The sequence below is a fragment of the Nipponia nippon genome, unplaced genomic scaffold (genome assembly GCF_047370975.1).
Source record: "Nipponia nippon isolate SJK-2023a ecotype South Korea unplaced genomic scaffold, ASM4737097v1 scaffold_9, whole genome shotgun sequence".
Taxonomy (NCBI): domain Eukaryota; kingdom Metazoa; phylum Chordata; class Aves; order Pelecaniformes; family Threskiornithidae; genus Nipponia; species Nipponia nippon.
In genome coordinates, this window is record NW_028262413.1 from 29,660,379 (window position 1) to 29,675,752 (window position 15,374).

The following is a 15,374-nucleotide window of genomic DNA, read 5'->3' on the forward strand; positions in this document are numbered from 1 at the left end:
TTGCTTGTATGCATTTGTGAACTGTGATTGGTTTACTCAGTCTTCTTACTTTTATATTTTGTCTCAGGAAATTATAGTATTACAGTGTTTAGACAGGACGTGACATTTGAAGCATCTTAAAATGTTTATCTTCAGCAAATCTGATGTGTAGTATTGTGCTCTGCATTCTTAATGTCTTTGAGGTACTGGCTTTTTCGAGTATTCCTCGCACTTCAATACAAGTTAACGTTGTCCTTGGTTCCTTCTTGATTTTCATTTAAACATTTTTCTCCTCCAGAGTAGTAGCTGTTGACAATAACAACATACTGCCACCTTGACTCAGAAACCTTTAAATCTTTTGTCAAAAAAAAAAAAAAAATCCTTTTCAATATACAGATTGATGTAGTTGATTCCTGATCAGAGTACAAAAAAATGAAACCGAAAGTGACAGGGTGGTAGTTGAGGCTATGGATTTTATATACATCCTTAGTTTATGCCTTTGATTTTAGTAAATTTCGTATGTTTGGTCTCATTTCGTTGCAGCTGTAATTGTATTATGATCAGCAGGGTGTGGCTTACACTGTAATGCTCATATTTGGTTAGGACAGTAATGCACTGTACAAAGACATTTTTGTTCTGTGTCTTAGGGCTAAGTGCTGAAGAATAGATAATTCGCCAGTGTCTCTATCAAAAACATGATTTGTGTCAAACCAGAAATGCTGCTTGATGTTCAGGAGCAGGATTTAACTGGGCTGAGGAAAAGGGTAGAGTCTGTCCCCAGGTGAGTCACTGCTGCTCTGCCCTGATTTCCGCCCCCCATTCTCACTGAACTCCTTGGGGCCTGAGGGCTATCGAGAACATTTATTAACGTAATCTCACCTTGGACAAGACTGGTCTATCTGAGTCTGGAGAAGAGGGTAGAAATTCCTGTTGTCTTCCCTCATGCGATCATTGCATGTTAGCAGGAATTGCTAGGGAAACTTCCCGGTTGTCCGAGACTGAACTGGTATATTGCTGCCAGCTAATCGTGGTCAAAGGGCTGACTTGATAGATAAGCTGTAAAAATTTGCAGATCCGGCTTTTATCTGGTGAAGTTCTTTCGGTTAGGACTAGTTGTTGGCTCATGAAAAAGGCAAAAGGTTCTTGAGGCGTGACCAAGAACGAGACTGCAACATGAAACATCTAGAGGGGGGCTTTCAGCAGTTTTGGGGAAGGAGGGACTCAGGGCTCTGAAATCATGCAGACTTAGTTTCCTGCCTCATTACGTATTATGGTTCCAGATTGGACTGAGATTTTTGTGTCCCATCACTATGCTGTGGGGGAGTATATTCACATCTTAGTCTGAATTTATAGGTGTAATACATAAAAAATAAAAGGTTACAAATAAAAGGGGAAACTGCTATATAAAGTCCTGTAGTATTGCCTACTAGACTCTGAATTAGTGCTACTAATTTGTCAGTCTGTTTCAATCAGGCACAGAAAATAATAGAACTGTGCCTAAAAATTACAGTTTTGTGTGGACTATGCAGTTGGCTTCTTGGGTAATGAGGGTATTTTTGGAGGCAGTTTACAGTAAAGTGAAAGAGGATGTTGATATTGGTGAATACCGATGTTGATTAAAGGATTGTGCTTGATTGCTTTAATTGAGACTTTTTTTTTATTGATCGTGCTTGTCCTTTGAATGTTCTGTCTTAGCATCATTAAAACTGTCAAGCACTTAATTATTTTTATTTTATCCTACTGTTTGTTTTCACCATAATTATATTGTGCATACATTCCTTTTAATCTGCTGATTGACATTTTTCTGTTGCTCAGGCATCTGAGTGAGACTGGAATCATGTTCAAGTTTCTTGCATAATGCTTCTTATACATAATTGCATACAAAGATAAAGAATGTACTGCATGTGCTACTACTGGAGACTGTCTGAGAAAGTTCTAACTTTATGTCAGTTTAAGGGTGTTTTATGTATGCAAACTTGTGCCTATATAGAAAGGGGAATAAATATTACCAGTGTATGTCTGCAGTCTGTAGTATAAGTAGGTCATATGTGCACTTATTTAAAGAAAAAAATACACAACTTTGTCTTGTAACAAACCTTCCAGCGGCAGCGTTGTTGCACTAGGCAGCGCTGGCTGTAGCAAGGTAGCCTGCAAGGGATTCCCAAATGTCATACCTCATTTCCTTTCCACCTTTCGGCATTGGATGGGACCTATGTGTATGACTGAAGCAGGGAGTATGAGTGGTAACAAATGCATATCAGAGGTAAGAACAAGTGTGTGACAACGTGTTTATCTAAACCCATTTCAAATTAATGTGAGATATGGAGGCACAGTAAGCTTAGAAATGTTACATTCTAAACATAACTAGAGAAAAACAGGTTGAAAAGCTTTAGCGACAAAAGTAATGTGCTGGGTAGGTATTATATAGGACAGGACTTAGGTGCCAAAAGCCTGTGTCTCTTGTTGAACATGACTACTATTTGCTGCTGCTTATTTTTTGCTGTACATGAGTAGTACCTAATTCCAAGTATTTCCAATTGCTTTTTCCTCCCCTTTTTTTTCTTTCCCACCTAGGAAGTACATCCCTAGCCTTTTGGGCTGTCAGGCTGTCAGACAGCTGGATAGCCCTTTGAAACAGGTAGGCACACTACCGCAGAGAGAAGATGAACAGCCAGTCCCCGAGACTAGAGGTAGGCAAATTACTTTAACTGGGTGAAGCAAGCCTCACTCTTTCTGGAGCCAGCAGTAGTAGTGTTGGTTCATCTGACAGAGCTGGAATGTAGCGGTAGGTGGAATGCGTGCCTGTCATGCTCAGAGGGGACTGGTAAGAGCAGAATGTGTTCTTGAACAGTAGTATTCTCCGGAGAAGAGGTGAACGAGTGATCAGGTCAGGCCTGGAAGTTTGATTTAGATCTGCCATTCAGCCCTTTTGACTGGGTGATGAAGTTTAATGGCAAAAAAATACCGCTGCTGGTAAGTGAGCAGTTTTACTGTGCTGCAGGACTTGGTTTAATTCCCTTTTACCTTATTGCCAAGCTGAGCTATGTTATCACAATGGAAATCTGAAGGGTCTTCTCGATGTTGCTTTTCCCCTATTGTGTAGGAAAAGGCACAAACTTTTGATAACGGAAGTTTTGTTTGCCACTTGCATTTGATAACCTGATGCAGCTTCCAAGTAGGCATCTTGGTTTATGTCACCTTTCTTTCTTTTAGTACTTTCATAAAATGACAGATAACAAGCTTTCCTCCCTCCATACCTGGTAAGTTAGAGTTAGGGTCTGTGAAGAGTGAAAAATGTTTCATTAATGTTAAGAGAACTTTGACAGAACTCAGATGGCTTGGAACTAAAGAAAACTGTTAACATGCTTCCATCCTTACATAATACCCGAAGTAAAATGTAATCATTATACCCTTAATTTTCAGATTGGGTTGCTAAGTAAGAAAATTTATTCTTGATGCTGAAAAAAATGATCAACACAACTGTGTTCAAATTTTACCATGTCATGAATAAATATCCCCATTCAAGGAGGGGAAGAGCAAAGTAATATGACTTTGAGCATTTGTACACAAATAGGCAAAGAAACCAAAGTGGGAGAGTGTTCCAACGCCCTTTTTAGCTCTGTAAAGTAAAAAACCTCAAAAACCACACCACCACTGCCCCTCCCCTCCCTGCCCCTGAAACAGTCCTGATAGAAAACTGGCAAAAAGGCATAAATAATATGTAGACAGATGCAAACCCGCTTTCGTATCTTGTAGCTACTTGAAAATCTGTTAGGTGTTACATCTGTGTATCTTTCATCACAGAGTGCTTAGAGAGCTGGCATCAAGAGAAGGCCGTCGGTTACTAATGTGACTATATAGAATTCCTGCCTTGTTTTGGCTTGTCAGCAATATGTGAAACTGGTGTGTTTTCACCAGTTGTGTATCCAAGGTAAGAATTGTGTCAACATCCCAATTTCCACATCACAATAAGCTTGTTCAGCTCATTTCCAAGTTGTAAATGCTGTTTTAGGATTGCTGTTTGTCCTTCCTGTCTGTGCTTCCAGTTTTGTTCCTAACTTTGCAGTGCATAAGGGTCCTACTTAAATTTTAGGAATGAGTTAATGAAATACCAGAATATGACGGTGTCATGCCACTAAATATCTCTCAGTTGTGAAGGTGCAATAATGAAATTATTTTCTTTATTTGTCTTCTGGATGAGTGTTTCTTCCAGATACTCATACTGATCAAGTATTTCTCTAGAATTTCAGCTCTGTTTGACTAAGTTTCTGTAATGCTGTGATTTATTTCTTAGCTTAGCCAAATTAGAGAGTACCAAAGGATATCTGTGGATCAATTAACCAGGATGTAAAGGAGGAGTAAGTATATTCACTTATGTCGAGAGCTGTAAAGTCCTCTTCCCATTTTTGATGCACCACATAAAGGATGTTTTCAGCAGTTCATAGCGAGCTCATCAGTTCTTGCAGAGGAAGGAATAAGCCCTAGGAATGTAGTCTATTAAAATATTTCTGCTGATATTGTTTGAAACTTACCTTCCAAAAGAAACTAATTGGAAATTCAGTTTTGCAGTGCTACTCTTGCAGTAAAAATTGGCTTCAAGTGGAATTCTGATAGCATGTTTCCTTTCTTTCTGTTCAGACATGAATGAACGACAATGTATCAGTTGAAATAAATCTTTCTTTCAAGACTACCTGAGGCATCAGAGCCAAGTTTTGCATTATGTCACCCCAAGCATTTTCTCCACATTGCTTTAATAAAAGGTATGGTAAAAAGAACACAGCCAGAAATTGGAAAATCAAACCAGTTACTCCTAAGTCATTGAGGCCTAACTTCAGAACATTTTTCCTACAGCTTAGATGCCAATGAGAGGCGGAAAAGGCCTGCTTTACTTCAGTAGTAGTTTTTCACACATTCTTTTTGTTTGAGAGGTACTACAGTCACACTGTTCTCTAAAGGAAAACATGTATCGTGTTACATATTTGTGACAAACTTTAATAATATGTTAAATAGAATTTGCGACTTCTTAAATTGCTGTTCTTTAGAGGAAAAGCTAGCTCTTGTAGTCTTCCAGTTATGTAAAAGACGAAAATGCAGACAAAGGAGTAGGTCTGCAGAGCTATACCTGTAGATACAACTGTTAAAATGCAACAAAGCTATCGGATTATTTTGAACCATGATAGTCGTGATATACTTGAATTCCAGAGATGCGAGTCCTAGTTCATGTGTTTGTAACTAGCAGATTTCATCAGTGTTCTGTTACCAGTGCAGTAAGATTAATTATCAACAATTGCAGAGTCCCTCATGTAAATGAGAAACAAGCTTGCTATGGTATATGCGCATAGATTGCTGTAGTGACAAAGTCTTGAATAGCTGGTATGTAATGGAACAGAAATGTCGACAGAACGGTATTTCCAAAAGCTAATACTTCTAAATTTGCTTTAATTTTAAGGACACACAGACACTCAGGTATTCCTACTCTGTGTAAGGTTTTAAGTTAAAGTGAAATCTTAACTGCTGTAGACTTCCTTGTGATTTAAGCTGGATTTCAGGATCCATAGTTTGTCAAACTGGTCTGTAGGCAGCCTTCTGTTTGACATCTAAGCTGAACTGACATCTGGTCCTCTAGGGGAAACTAAGTTATCGATAGCCAGATTTAACCGTCTGTCATTCTTTGTAAGCGGAAAGGTCTTCAGTGGATTGTATTGAATGGGAGAGATTTAAGGTAAATACAAGTTCATCTGCAGAGTCAGCAAGAATAGGCAGGATTATGTATTATGGCGTGCTCTCTAGGAGTCAGAATTGTGAATTCATGTCAGAATTGCTGAACAAAACAGAAAATAACAGCGGAATTTGAGGACGTGCTCCCACATGGAGTAAAACACAGGGTTTGAGACGGGGTGCTTTTTAAAAAAGCATGCTGTAGTTCAAACAAAAACCTGAATAATTCAAACCAGATGATCACAATGATTTTTCTGTATTGGTATACTGAGACAGACTCAACAAGTAAAACTTTTGACAGGTAACTGCAGTACAGTTGACACCATAAGGTGGCAATCAGAAATGTTTACCTTTCCTCAGGCAAAAATCTGTAAGGGCGTAAAGAGTCTTGGAACGTGGCGTTACCAGTCCCGAGTACTCAATACCACGACCAAATCCCAGTGCGTTGTATCAAGGCAAATCTTAGACAGAAGAATGAAACTGTGCCAATGTTTGGTGTCAAATTTTGTAGACAATGCCATAGCAACCCTTCATTATAAAAAAAAAAAAAAAAGGCTTCACTTCCATGTAGCAGAGCAGCATGCAGGAAAGTGACAGCCTTGTGGTTGGGGATGAAAATAGTGATTTGTTTTGTACTTTGCAGTGAGAAACAGGTGTTCATATAGATCTGTACTGTAGTGTGTTCCTAATTTAGCATGTGAAGCTACCGGTTGTAAGTCACTGTCTTTTCCTGTAGGTTAAGTTACATAAACTAGCATTTGTTCATATTGCACTTAAAAAATAACTTGGTGTATCTCGTCGAAGTACATTATGCAAAGGGTCAAACCGTGTTTTGTGCGCGTTGCCATGCATCCCTCATTTAATAAATGAGCTGACAAATCAGCTACAAACGGTAATCACTGAGGAAGCGATGGTTGTCAGGTACTCTGCTTTTGCTAGCAAGATCTTACCTGGCGTGGTTATCAACCTTAGTGGATGAAATGACCATATGGATATATCCTTTTAACAGAAATTTGTTAATCACCCTTTCCCTGAAATGTGTGTAAATCATACAGTTACCCAAACTCCACCTGCTGCCGCTTTGTGCCCTTTCCCATTTACATAAGGAGTTTAGAAAGCAAGGGGATCCACGCTGAACCTCCTGACTCAAGGGGAGGGTCCTCCTTACTGCTTGCGTCTCCAGTCTCTGTCTGAATCATTCTAACTCCATTCTAACTCCCTTTTCCTTTCTATGTTTCTTCCATGCAGTAATTAATAAGGTGAACCTTGCCATCAAACTTATCGAACCTTGTCCAAACCACTGTTAAGCTTTGTTAAATTCCATCGAATTTATTGAACTCTGTCAAATTATTATTTTACCTCAATAAAACATGTTGCTGCTTCTCTCTTCTGAGTGAGGTGCATTCCACTCATCCACAACAAGAGGGTTATCAAAATTGCAGTTTTCAGCCTTAATCAATCAGAGCTAGCATTTTGTGACAGCAATGCAGGGTTTTCCAGTTTCAAGGAACAACAGAAAGCACTTAAGACTGTCCTGGTGGAGATGCATGCCTTTTCCCAGTGCAGCCTTTACAAAACATATCAACCACTTGTTTGGACTTAAACCAGAGTGCAGGAAAGTAGCCATGGTTCATTGAAGCAACGCTACCCAAGAGGAGAGTGGAAGTGAAGTAAAATACCCACATTGACTGAGTTTATACAATTTGTTGTACTTAAAGCTGAACCAATTTTCTTGATGCTTTTTCAAGCATCGACCTTTTTTCTGGCTTACTGTCTGGAATCATGTTAGCACTTCTCTCTGCTCTCAGCATTATTGAAGGACATTTTTCCCTAACTCTCTCTAGACCGCTTTGTGTTATGTTCCGGCAGAAATCCACGTGGAGCGTTTGCAGTGATCCCCCACAGAGGGTCACCGCTTCTAGCGTCTGGTCAGTGATCCGCACACAATTTTCCAGTTTGAGTGTCTTGAGGTTTGGGCAGTTCTTGAGAAGCAGCAAGATGCAATCGTCTGTAACATGGCCGCATCCAGAAAGGGTCAGAGATAGCAGGTTTGGACATCTGAAAACATGATCGTTACAGGTGAGAGGAGGGGAAAAATAAGTAAGAGCTTGCAGAAGCTAGTATTGTCAAGAATAAATATGAAAGTTAGAAAAATACCTCCTCTTCTGTCAGGGGTATAAAGCACGAGTAGGTGGGGACACATGTAGATCTTAATGCTCAGCTTTACTAATTGCGAAACTTACCTTTGCTTTTTCTGTTGGTAGCAACATCTCTAGCTCAGGTGGCATAGTGGAGAAGGGGACCTGGGTGCCTATTTAAGCTGGAGCTGCATTGTTTTTTTTCTTAAGGAGTTGCATGGTGCTGCGCTTCTCCAAGCACAGCGAATGAAGACCCAGTAGAGATGAGATTCCAGTCAGGGTTAATTTGAGGTCGGTTGAGTGTGTAGACATGCTGAGCACTGGCAAGTCAGACACTCCCCCGTTTTACGAGGACTAATGGCTGTATTTCAGCTCCTTGGATTTACTGGATAGGTGCCAGCTCCTACTCGAGAGTGTTGATGTTTGAACCCCGCAAAACTCTTAAACCTTCCTTCAAATCATTGAAACTGCTAAGAACGCTACTGTTAAACAAATGATGCAGCAAATTAAAGCTCTTTTTTGTTGCTTGAGTAGACCTGGGAAAGTAGAGAAAAGGCCTGTTCCAAGTCAGTATGTTGATGACTTACACTAACTGTCCTTATGCAGAAAACTGGAGCAAACCAGTATTGCTAAGCTGTTGTGCTGACCAGGCATGTTTTCAAGGACCCTTGTGCACCAACCTGCAAAGCCTTTTGTACAAAGGGTGTGGTTTCTGGCTTACACCTCTCTCCAGGGAGCAGCAGTTCAGCTATCCATCTATTTAGCTAAATGCGGCTTCATGCTTCTCTATTAGCACAGGACTTCATTAGACTCTGGTGTGGGGAACAACGATTACAGCAGTGCTAATGCTGACCTTGTGAGACCTTTGGACAGAACTATTATATTAGCCTGCCTCTGTCCTGTAAGAACTGTAAGGTGTCCATCACCACGCTTGCACATAAAGATCTGTGCTTACAGCCTGTATCAGGGTTTTAGGTGTACAACAGCAGGGCGGGCAAACAAGGGGCTCTGCCGTCACTGCAGCATTTTCTTTCATCCTTAAAAACCGGTACATAGTAGATTCCTCTTTTTCTACATCCCACCTCATGCCCCCGCTGCTGCTTGGCTTCACCTTTTGAGCAGAGGTAATAAAGTGAGATCGTGTCAGCTGCATGATCTTTTTTTTACTCTTTTCCTTTACGCTTAGGAACAGTTAGGAAAAACAAATGTTTTAAAGCAGGCAAGGTCAAGAAAGGCTCTGACCTGCCATCTCTTGTGGCTTCGTCAACAAAATAAAAGTACTCCAAACTCAGGGAGAAAAGCTGTGTAGTTGTTTAATTTGCAATTTATTTTGCACAGAATGCTAGGAATTTTGTTTGGATGGAAGTGCTTTCAATGGGTTGCTGCAAAAAAAAGGGCAAGAACTTGTCTTAGGAAGGCTAAAATGGATGGGGGGGGGGAGTGGCAATATAAGCTGTCATTTTTAAGAGTTCAGTTTAACTTGTGGAAACAAATCCATGTAAGGTTGAAAGGCATTTGCTTAATTTTTATGGACTTGGAGATTGCTAACTACCCAGGCTTTGCTTTGAATTTTGTCCAGCAACAAGTTTGGGGTTCTGGATTCTGCAGAGGAGAAAGGCACTTAAATGTTAAACCGTTTCTGCAGAGCTGTGGTCTTGCATCCTCCTTCTGAATCCTAATTTGAGATGGCAAAAAAATGGAAATAGTTAGTGAAGTGTGGCCTCATGGTAGATATTCCAGTGCCAAAATGAGAGAATACTTCCTCCTATGCCCTCCTTTGCAGGGGCAGATGTGCTTCCTAATACTTTGGTAATTAATCCAAGGTTTTTATCAGTTCTAGAACAGTTCTGAAATTTTGTACTTGCAACTTAATGTTCTGCTTTGAACCTACATTTCAGACCTTGTTTTGAGATTGCACTGTTACTGTTCTCACCAAGACACTGTGTCCTGTCAGTATCCTGTGATTTACTGGGGTTTTTAAAATTGTTATTTCCAAATAGAACTTCTTGCCTTCCGTGTTGTGGCACAAAGCTGAGGGCTGGCTGCGGCACAAAGGTGTGCCACTTCAGGATAGGCACTGACCTGCCCCTTTCAGCTCTAATCCAGGACCACAGCCACCCTTGGTGTTACTAAAACACTAGGCTTGGTTCTACCCCGTTTGCTCCTCCTCATGTAATTTAACTGGTTTTTGTTAGAGCTGCTTTGTAGCAGTAAAGCTGTTAGAAGAAATGGTGTGCACCCAGAGCTGCTTTTCCATAGTGGTATTTCTTTTCCTTTGCTGTAGTTTATAAAAAGTTTAGCTAAATTTCAGTGTAAAAGCAATACTTTTTAGAATGAAACAGATTTGGTGTTTATTTAGTAACATGTTTAATGAACTGGGTTTTATGACATATAGTCAGTATTTAAAATCACGTCTTTTCTCTAGTCTCTCTCCCCAGGACAATGCTTTGCACTGCCAGAACGGTACGTTTCAGTTAAGCAGCAATGTAGTAGGCAGTATTGCACTTTCCTATATTAATTATTCATTCTTCAAAAAAAAAAAAGGTAAAAATAGGCTTAAGGAAAGTCAATACGAAGTATACGCTATTGCCACTATAAAACCAACTTAACGCTATATTAAAACTGCAAAGTCAAAGCACTCACGTACTTAATGCTCCATTTCAGGTAGGATGTATGGAGTGGAGTAAATAGCTCTCAATTGTCTCATTTCAAGGCAGTTAACCTTTCCAGTAGATGTCGAGTTTCACACCCAAAGAACATACCTGTTGCAAACTTCTAGTAAAAAATCATTGACAGTGTTTTCATGCCTGTTACAGAAGTCTTTCTGGAAATTGTTTTTCATCCAGTCCTCAATGTTACACACCTTGACTCTCTCTGAATACCAGCAGATGGATAAGTACTTTAAAGCAGGTCCCAGGAGAAAATTATCCTTCTTTAGTTCCGCTGGAGAATGAAAGTTCAACAAAGACCACAGTATAGGATCCTGAAACACTTCTAGCAACTTGTGACATGTTTTTGCTAAACTTCTCCTACTATTTTTGTCCAGAAAAGAAAACAGATGTAAAAGGCATTCCCGATTCAGCTGGGTGATATGCATTGCCCGTCAGAGCGTGTCAGAAAGAAGACGGTCGCCTGGCCTTGTGCAGTAACAACGGCAGTGCTGGAGGGGGCTCAGGATCACCAGAAGGCTGTTGAACATATATGGTTGTGGAATGGTGTTTATTTTTGGCGAACAACTGGTGCAGAAGCTAAGAACAGGGCAAGGAAAAGAAACATGCATGCATGAACCTCTCTTGTTCTGTTTCTACAAGGGAATGGAATGGGCATGTAGAATAGCAGCACTTGACTTTCACAAAATGCTTCCTTAAAAGGGATTTCTTTCCTTTTAGGCACTTCTGAGGTTTAGCAAAGTTCTTGTGCTGAGTTACTGAACTGGGGGTGGGGGGGTGTAGCTATAGCTGCAAGGAGTAGCTTTGCCAGCCTCTCAAGTTTGGAGGATTTGGTTTTCCCAGCAGAAGTTTGTTTTCGCAGTGTACAACAATTTTAGCCTTGATTTGTTCATTGATTTTTCTAAGGTTGCACTTTTGCTTCACGTCCAAGGACTGTTATACTGGATAATGAGCTTTCACGAACAGCGTGTAAAACCAGTTGAAGGATTCCCCGGGTGCTTTAAAGCACACACACACACACAGCGGCTGCAGCTTCAGTTCACAAGCCGCAGCCTTGTGGGCAGTCTCCTGCACGCTGCTATTTGAATAAACAAGGCTAGCTGTTTCCCCACCTTCTGCATGAGGAAGGTAATGATGCGCAGGAAGACAGGCATGGGAGCAGCAAGTCTCTGTTTAGCTGCTTGTAGGCTTGTGCTTTTAAAATAGATGTCTTCCATTAGCTTGAGTTTTCCAAGTTTTCTTGTGTTGTTCAGGTGTAGTTCTGTTACTGTAGACTTGGCAGTTTTGGTGGGAAAAGGATATATAGAATTGGTTTTAGGAATGAAAGTGTTTGTTTTCCAGTAATGAGAGAAACTGTAGCAGAAAGTCTCTCCTAGAAGAAAAATAAAGCTACAGCAAACGGCAGGTTGGAATTAAAAGCAACAACGAACAGCCCTATAACTTTCACATTTGTGAAATAAAAATACTAGAGACTAAGGTAGTTTATGCCCATCTTCTGTCAATACAGGAAAATAATACATTCAACTAATTAGCAGATATTAACAGCAAAACAGCCCTGCAGGAATTTCTGAAGTGGCTTGTACATAGGTACAACCTATGCATTTTAATGGGGCTTGTTTCAATATATGACAGGCCCCAAAGTTCATCTTTTCCTTCTTACCCGGAGAAAGCAGTCTGAAATTCAGCTCTGAAAAACAAGCTTTGAAAGTTGTTTGCAGTCTGCAACAATTATTTTAGCTTATCTGTGCTTGAGTAATGTGTATGCCTACCCACAGCGACGCAAAAAAATGGCAAACATGGATCTGTTTAATTCTTCAGAGTTAGTCATTTTCTATTATATACGGTAAGCTGTGTTTAACAGTTGCTAGTCTTTCTGGTTTCGTATCCTTTGTCATTTAATATTTTTCTTGAAATGAGAAGGAGATTCCTGCTCCCCACCCATGCTCAGAAGCAGGCTATGGCCAGTGGCACGAGTACTTTATGAAGCCACGAAAGGGAGAAGAGCAGCAGATGATTTCACATACCAGGTGAACCAGTCACTGGAAAAGAGCAGTTCTTTGTTCTTATACAAGCATTTTCATCTCTTCATCCTTTTCAGAATTTACCTTCATTTTTGAGCAGGTTTAAATAGTTGAGACTGCTCTGAGTTGTAATAAACGCAGGAATATTATTTATAAAAAAACACAGCAAGCAAACTTGAATGACAAGGTTCCCCTTGCTAGGATGGACTCTTTAACCACAGAGAGGACACACACCACAATCTGACAAAAATTAACAGCTGTTGGGTGACAAGGCCCTTTAAAATTGAATGGCAGGTCCTCTTTGGGTTGAGATGCTAAGTTTTGGTGGAGGCGTTAAATAGTGGGAACACTTCAATTTGCTTTATTTTGTTTTCCCCGGAACAAGTGAGAATACTCTGCCATCCCTGTTCAAAGGATTTACACTAACAATGTTCTGTAAGCCTGTAGAAGGACAAGAGGAGTTTCATTTTCTAAGGAAAGGAGACACTTTAATGGCACATTTTCCATAAACACACTGTGTGAATGAGATATAATTCACATTCAACCTGGAAATGCTCCAGAAACACACAAGATGAGCACAGTCAGTAATCCTCACTGAAAATTACACACTAGATTTTAATGGTAAACAATTACAACTATGGCACTACAGTACTTGAGGATATCCTAAAGCACATTGGAATCAGTTTTCAAGGTGCTGATTACCTCATCAGTAAGACACAGACACATCAGTAATGAAACGCTGGGGAAACTTTTGAACACCATGTGTTATGCTTTCCGTTGATTGAGCAAAATCCTTCTAACTGGCCGCTCGCTTTGGATACAATCCACTGCCCCTGCCTGTCTGAAAGTTTTAAACTCTCCTCTCAGGCTGACATCTGCTACCACCTGGCAAGCGCCTCCCGAGAAGGAGCTCTCTTTGTGAATGCCTTAGAGATTTGCATAATGCTGCACTTAGCAGCTCACTATACAACACACTAAAGCAAAAGTGTTCCGAGAGCTGGATTTTGCAGGTTTGTTTTACATAGATCTCGTCTCCAGTTGTATACGTGGCTAAACAATTACTAACGAAAGGACAACCTTTGATCAGACAAATTTTGGTGAAAAATATGCAAGTCTCTGAACTGTAGAGAGCAGTTGTTGCTTGCAGAGCAGTCACAAGCAAGAAAAAAATTCTTGCCAGTTAGTGTGTACTATGATCAGCAGTAAGTAGAAAAGAAACATTTGGCTTAAATGAAATGAGATATCCCCCCCGCCCCCCTCCCCCCCCCCAAGCTAGTAGATAAATATAGGATATACAAGTAAGGTTAAAAATGTAGTAGTAGGCCAGGTGCAGTATATGTTACTGGTTCAGTGCTCAGTTACTTTTTTTTTTTTTTTTTTGACACCACACTGACTAGAATACAGTGGATAAGCAAAGTTCTCCACCAGGAAGAGAAATACTTGTGTTGCCACAACAAACTGTTCATACTGTCCATCTGGGTTTGCAGTGGGAGAAAGTTAAATTAGGAAAGGATTTACAACGTACTCGTTCCAGCAAAGCATATGGCCGAGTCCTTATCACCACCTGCTGCGAGAACAAGACTGACGTGATTGCATTGTGTTCCCATGGCCGTGTCTCACATGGACCACGCTGGATACCATTGCCCAAGACCTTAATGTTACAGAGCAAATGTTACTGAAAGGAAATACTGAAGTGAGAACATAACTCTGACTCAAAAAATTAACTGGAGAAGTAGAAGCTGCTTAAAGCAAGTAAGTGAATGTTGCTGAAGATGATTACAAATTTAAGTTTCTAAAAATACAAAAAGGCACATTTACATCACTGGTTTGCGAGAACACTGCATACACCTGACTACTGTAAGTTAAACTGCTTCTGGCCCATAGCTAGTTGCGTATTTCAAGCTTTGTATTCGCAAAACTAAAATTCTAAAGCAATCCAATCCAAGTGGCATGCAAACAAAAGACAGCTATAGCTGGACTCTACTTAACTCCCCAACTGTGAGCAGTACGGCTGCCCTTCGGGTAATAATGTGGTAAGGTACTTTGCTCGCCCCGCGCACCGATCAAGTCTGTCAAATACCTTTTCCTGCCTGTATAAATGATAACAGCTACCTATTCTGATGAGAAGAAAGGCTCTGGCTGCAGGAAACGGAGAAAGAATAGGTGACAAACTATCTACAATTTAAAGCAATGAATAGTTCTGTTTATTGTTCAACTGATATAAGGATGTCGTCTTTTACTTATGTCACTTAAATGGATCAAATAATCACCACAATAGGTTTTAACTAGCGTACAGTTCAAGTATTCGTACACCATTAGCAACGCTGAATGCTTTCTGCAGTTTTTTATTAAGCCAATTTCCTCTCTTTCCTGGTTTAAGATGCTGTGAAAAAGGTATGACGAATGAAGTTTTAAAAACCAGCTGATGGTGATTTCTCTCTATACGTATCAGGGTGCAGCTAGCAGGTAACCCACAGGAAGGAAACGGACGTGTACTCCACGTGCAGCAGGCTGAGCCATGGTGCAATCTGTAGGGAAATTTTTACTGCGTACTACCCTGTCTTTCAGAAGCATTAACTGAAAAGGGTAATCACATTTTACTTGAATTCTTGTGTGTTTTCAGACTCCTCTATTTTACTGTTGTCGCAACTAAAAGGCGGCGTTTGATAGTGTGATTCTACATTAAGTAAATTCTACTCTTACTACCACACTTTTGAGATTTTAGGGGTGTCCGGTTCCTTGTTAGGCACACAGGTGCTAGCTAGAAAGGATGGGCTGGGGGAAGACAACTGAAATGTAGCATTTGTCAGAGTTCAGATTTTTTGGGGCCTCCTGGCTTTTGCAGTATT

At 40.3% G+C, this 15,374-nt stretch overlaps 1 protein-coding gene across 1 annotated transcript; it reads right to left on the minus strand.

Annotated features, from left to right (window-relative positions):
- Positions 1-3,790: 3,790 nt before the first annotated feature.
- On the minus strand, positions 3,791-13,743 carry FBXL22 (F-box and leucine rich repeat protein 22). The gene is made up of 2 exons (XM_009469679.2): positions 10,598-13,743; positions 3,791-7,755 (listed from the first exon to the last, which is right to left on the minus strand). Exons 1-2 carry the CDS (start codon positions 10,930-10,932, stop codon positions 7,410-7,412), a joined length of 681 nt encoding a protein of 226 aa, XP_009467954.1. The 5' UTR covers positions 10,933-13,743; the 3' UTR covers positions 3,791-7,409.
- Between the last annotated feature and the right edge of the window lie 1,631 nt (positions 13,744-15,374).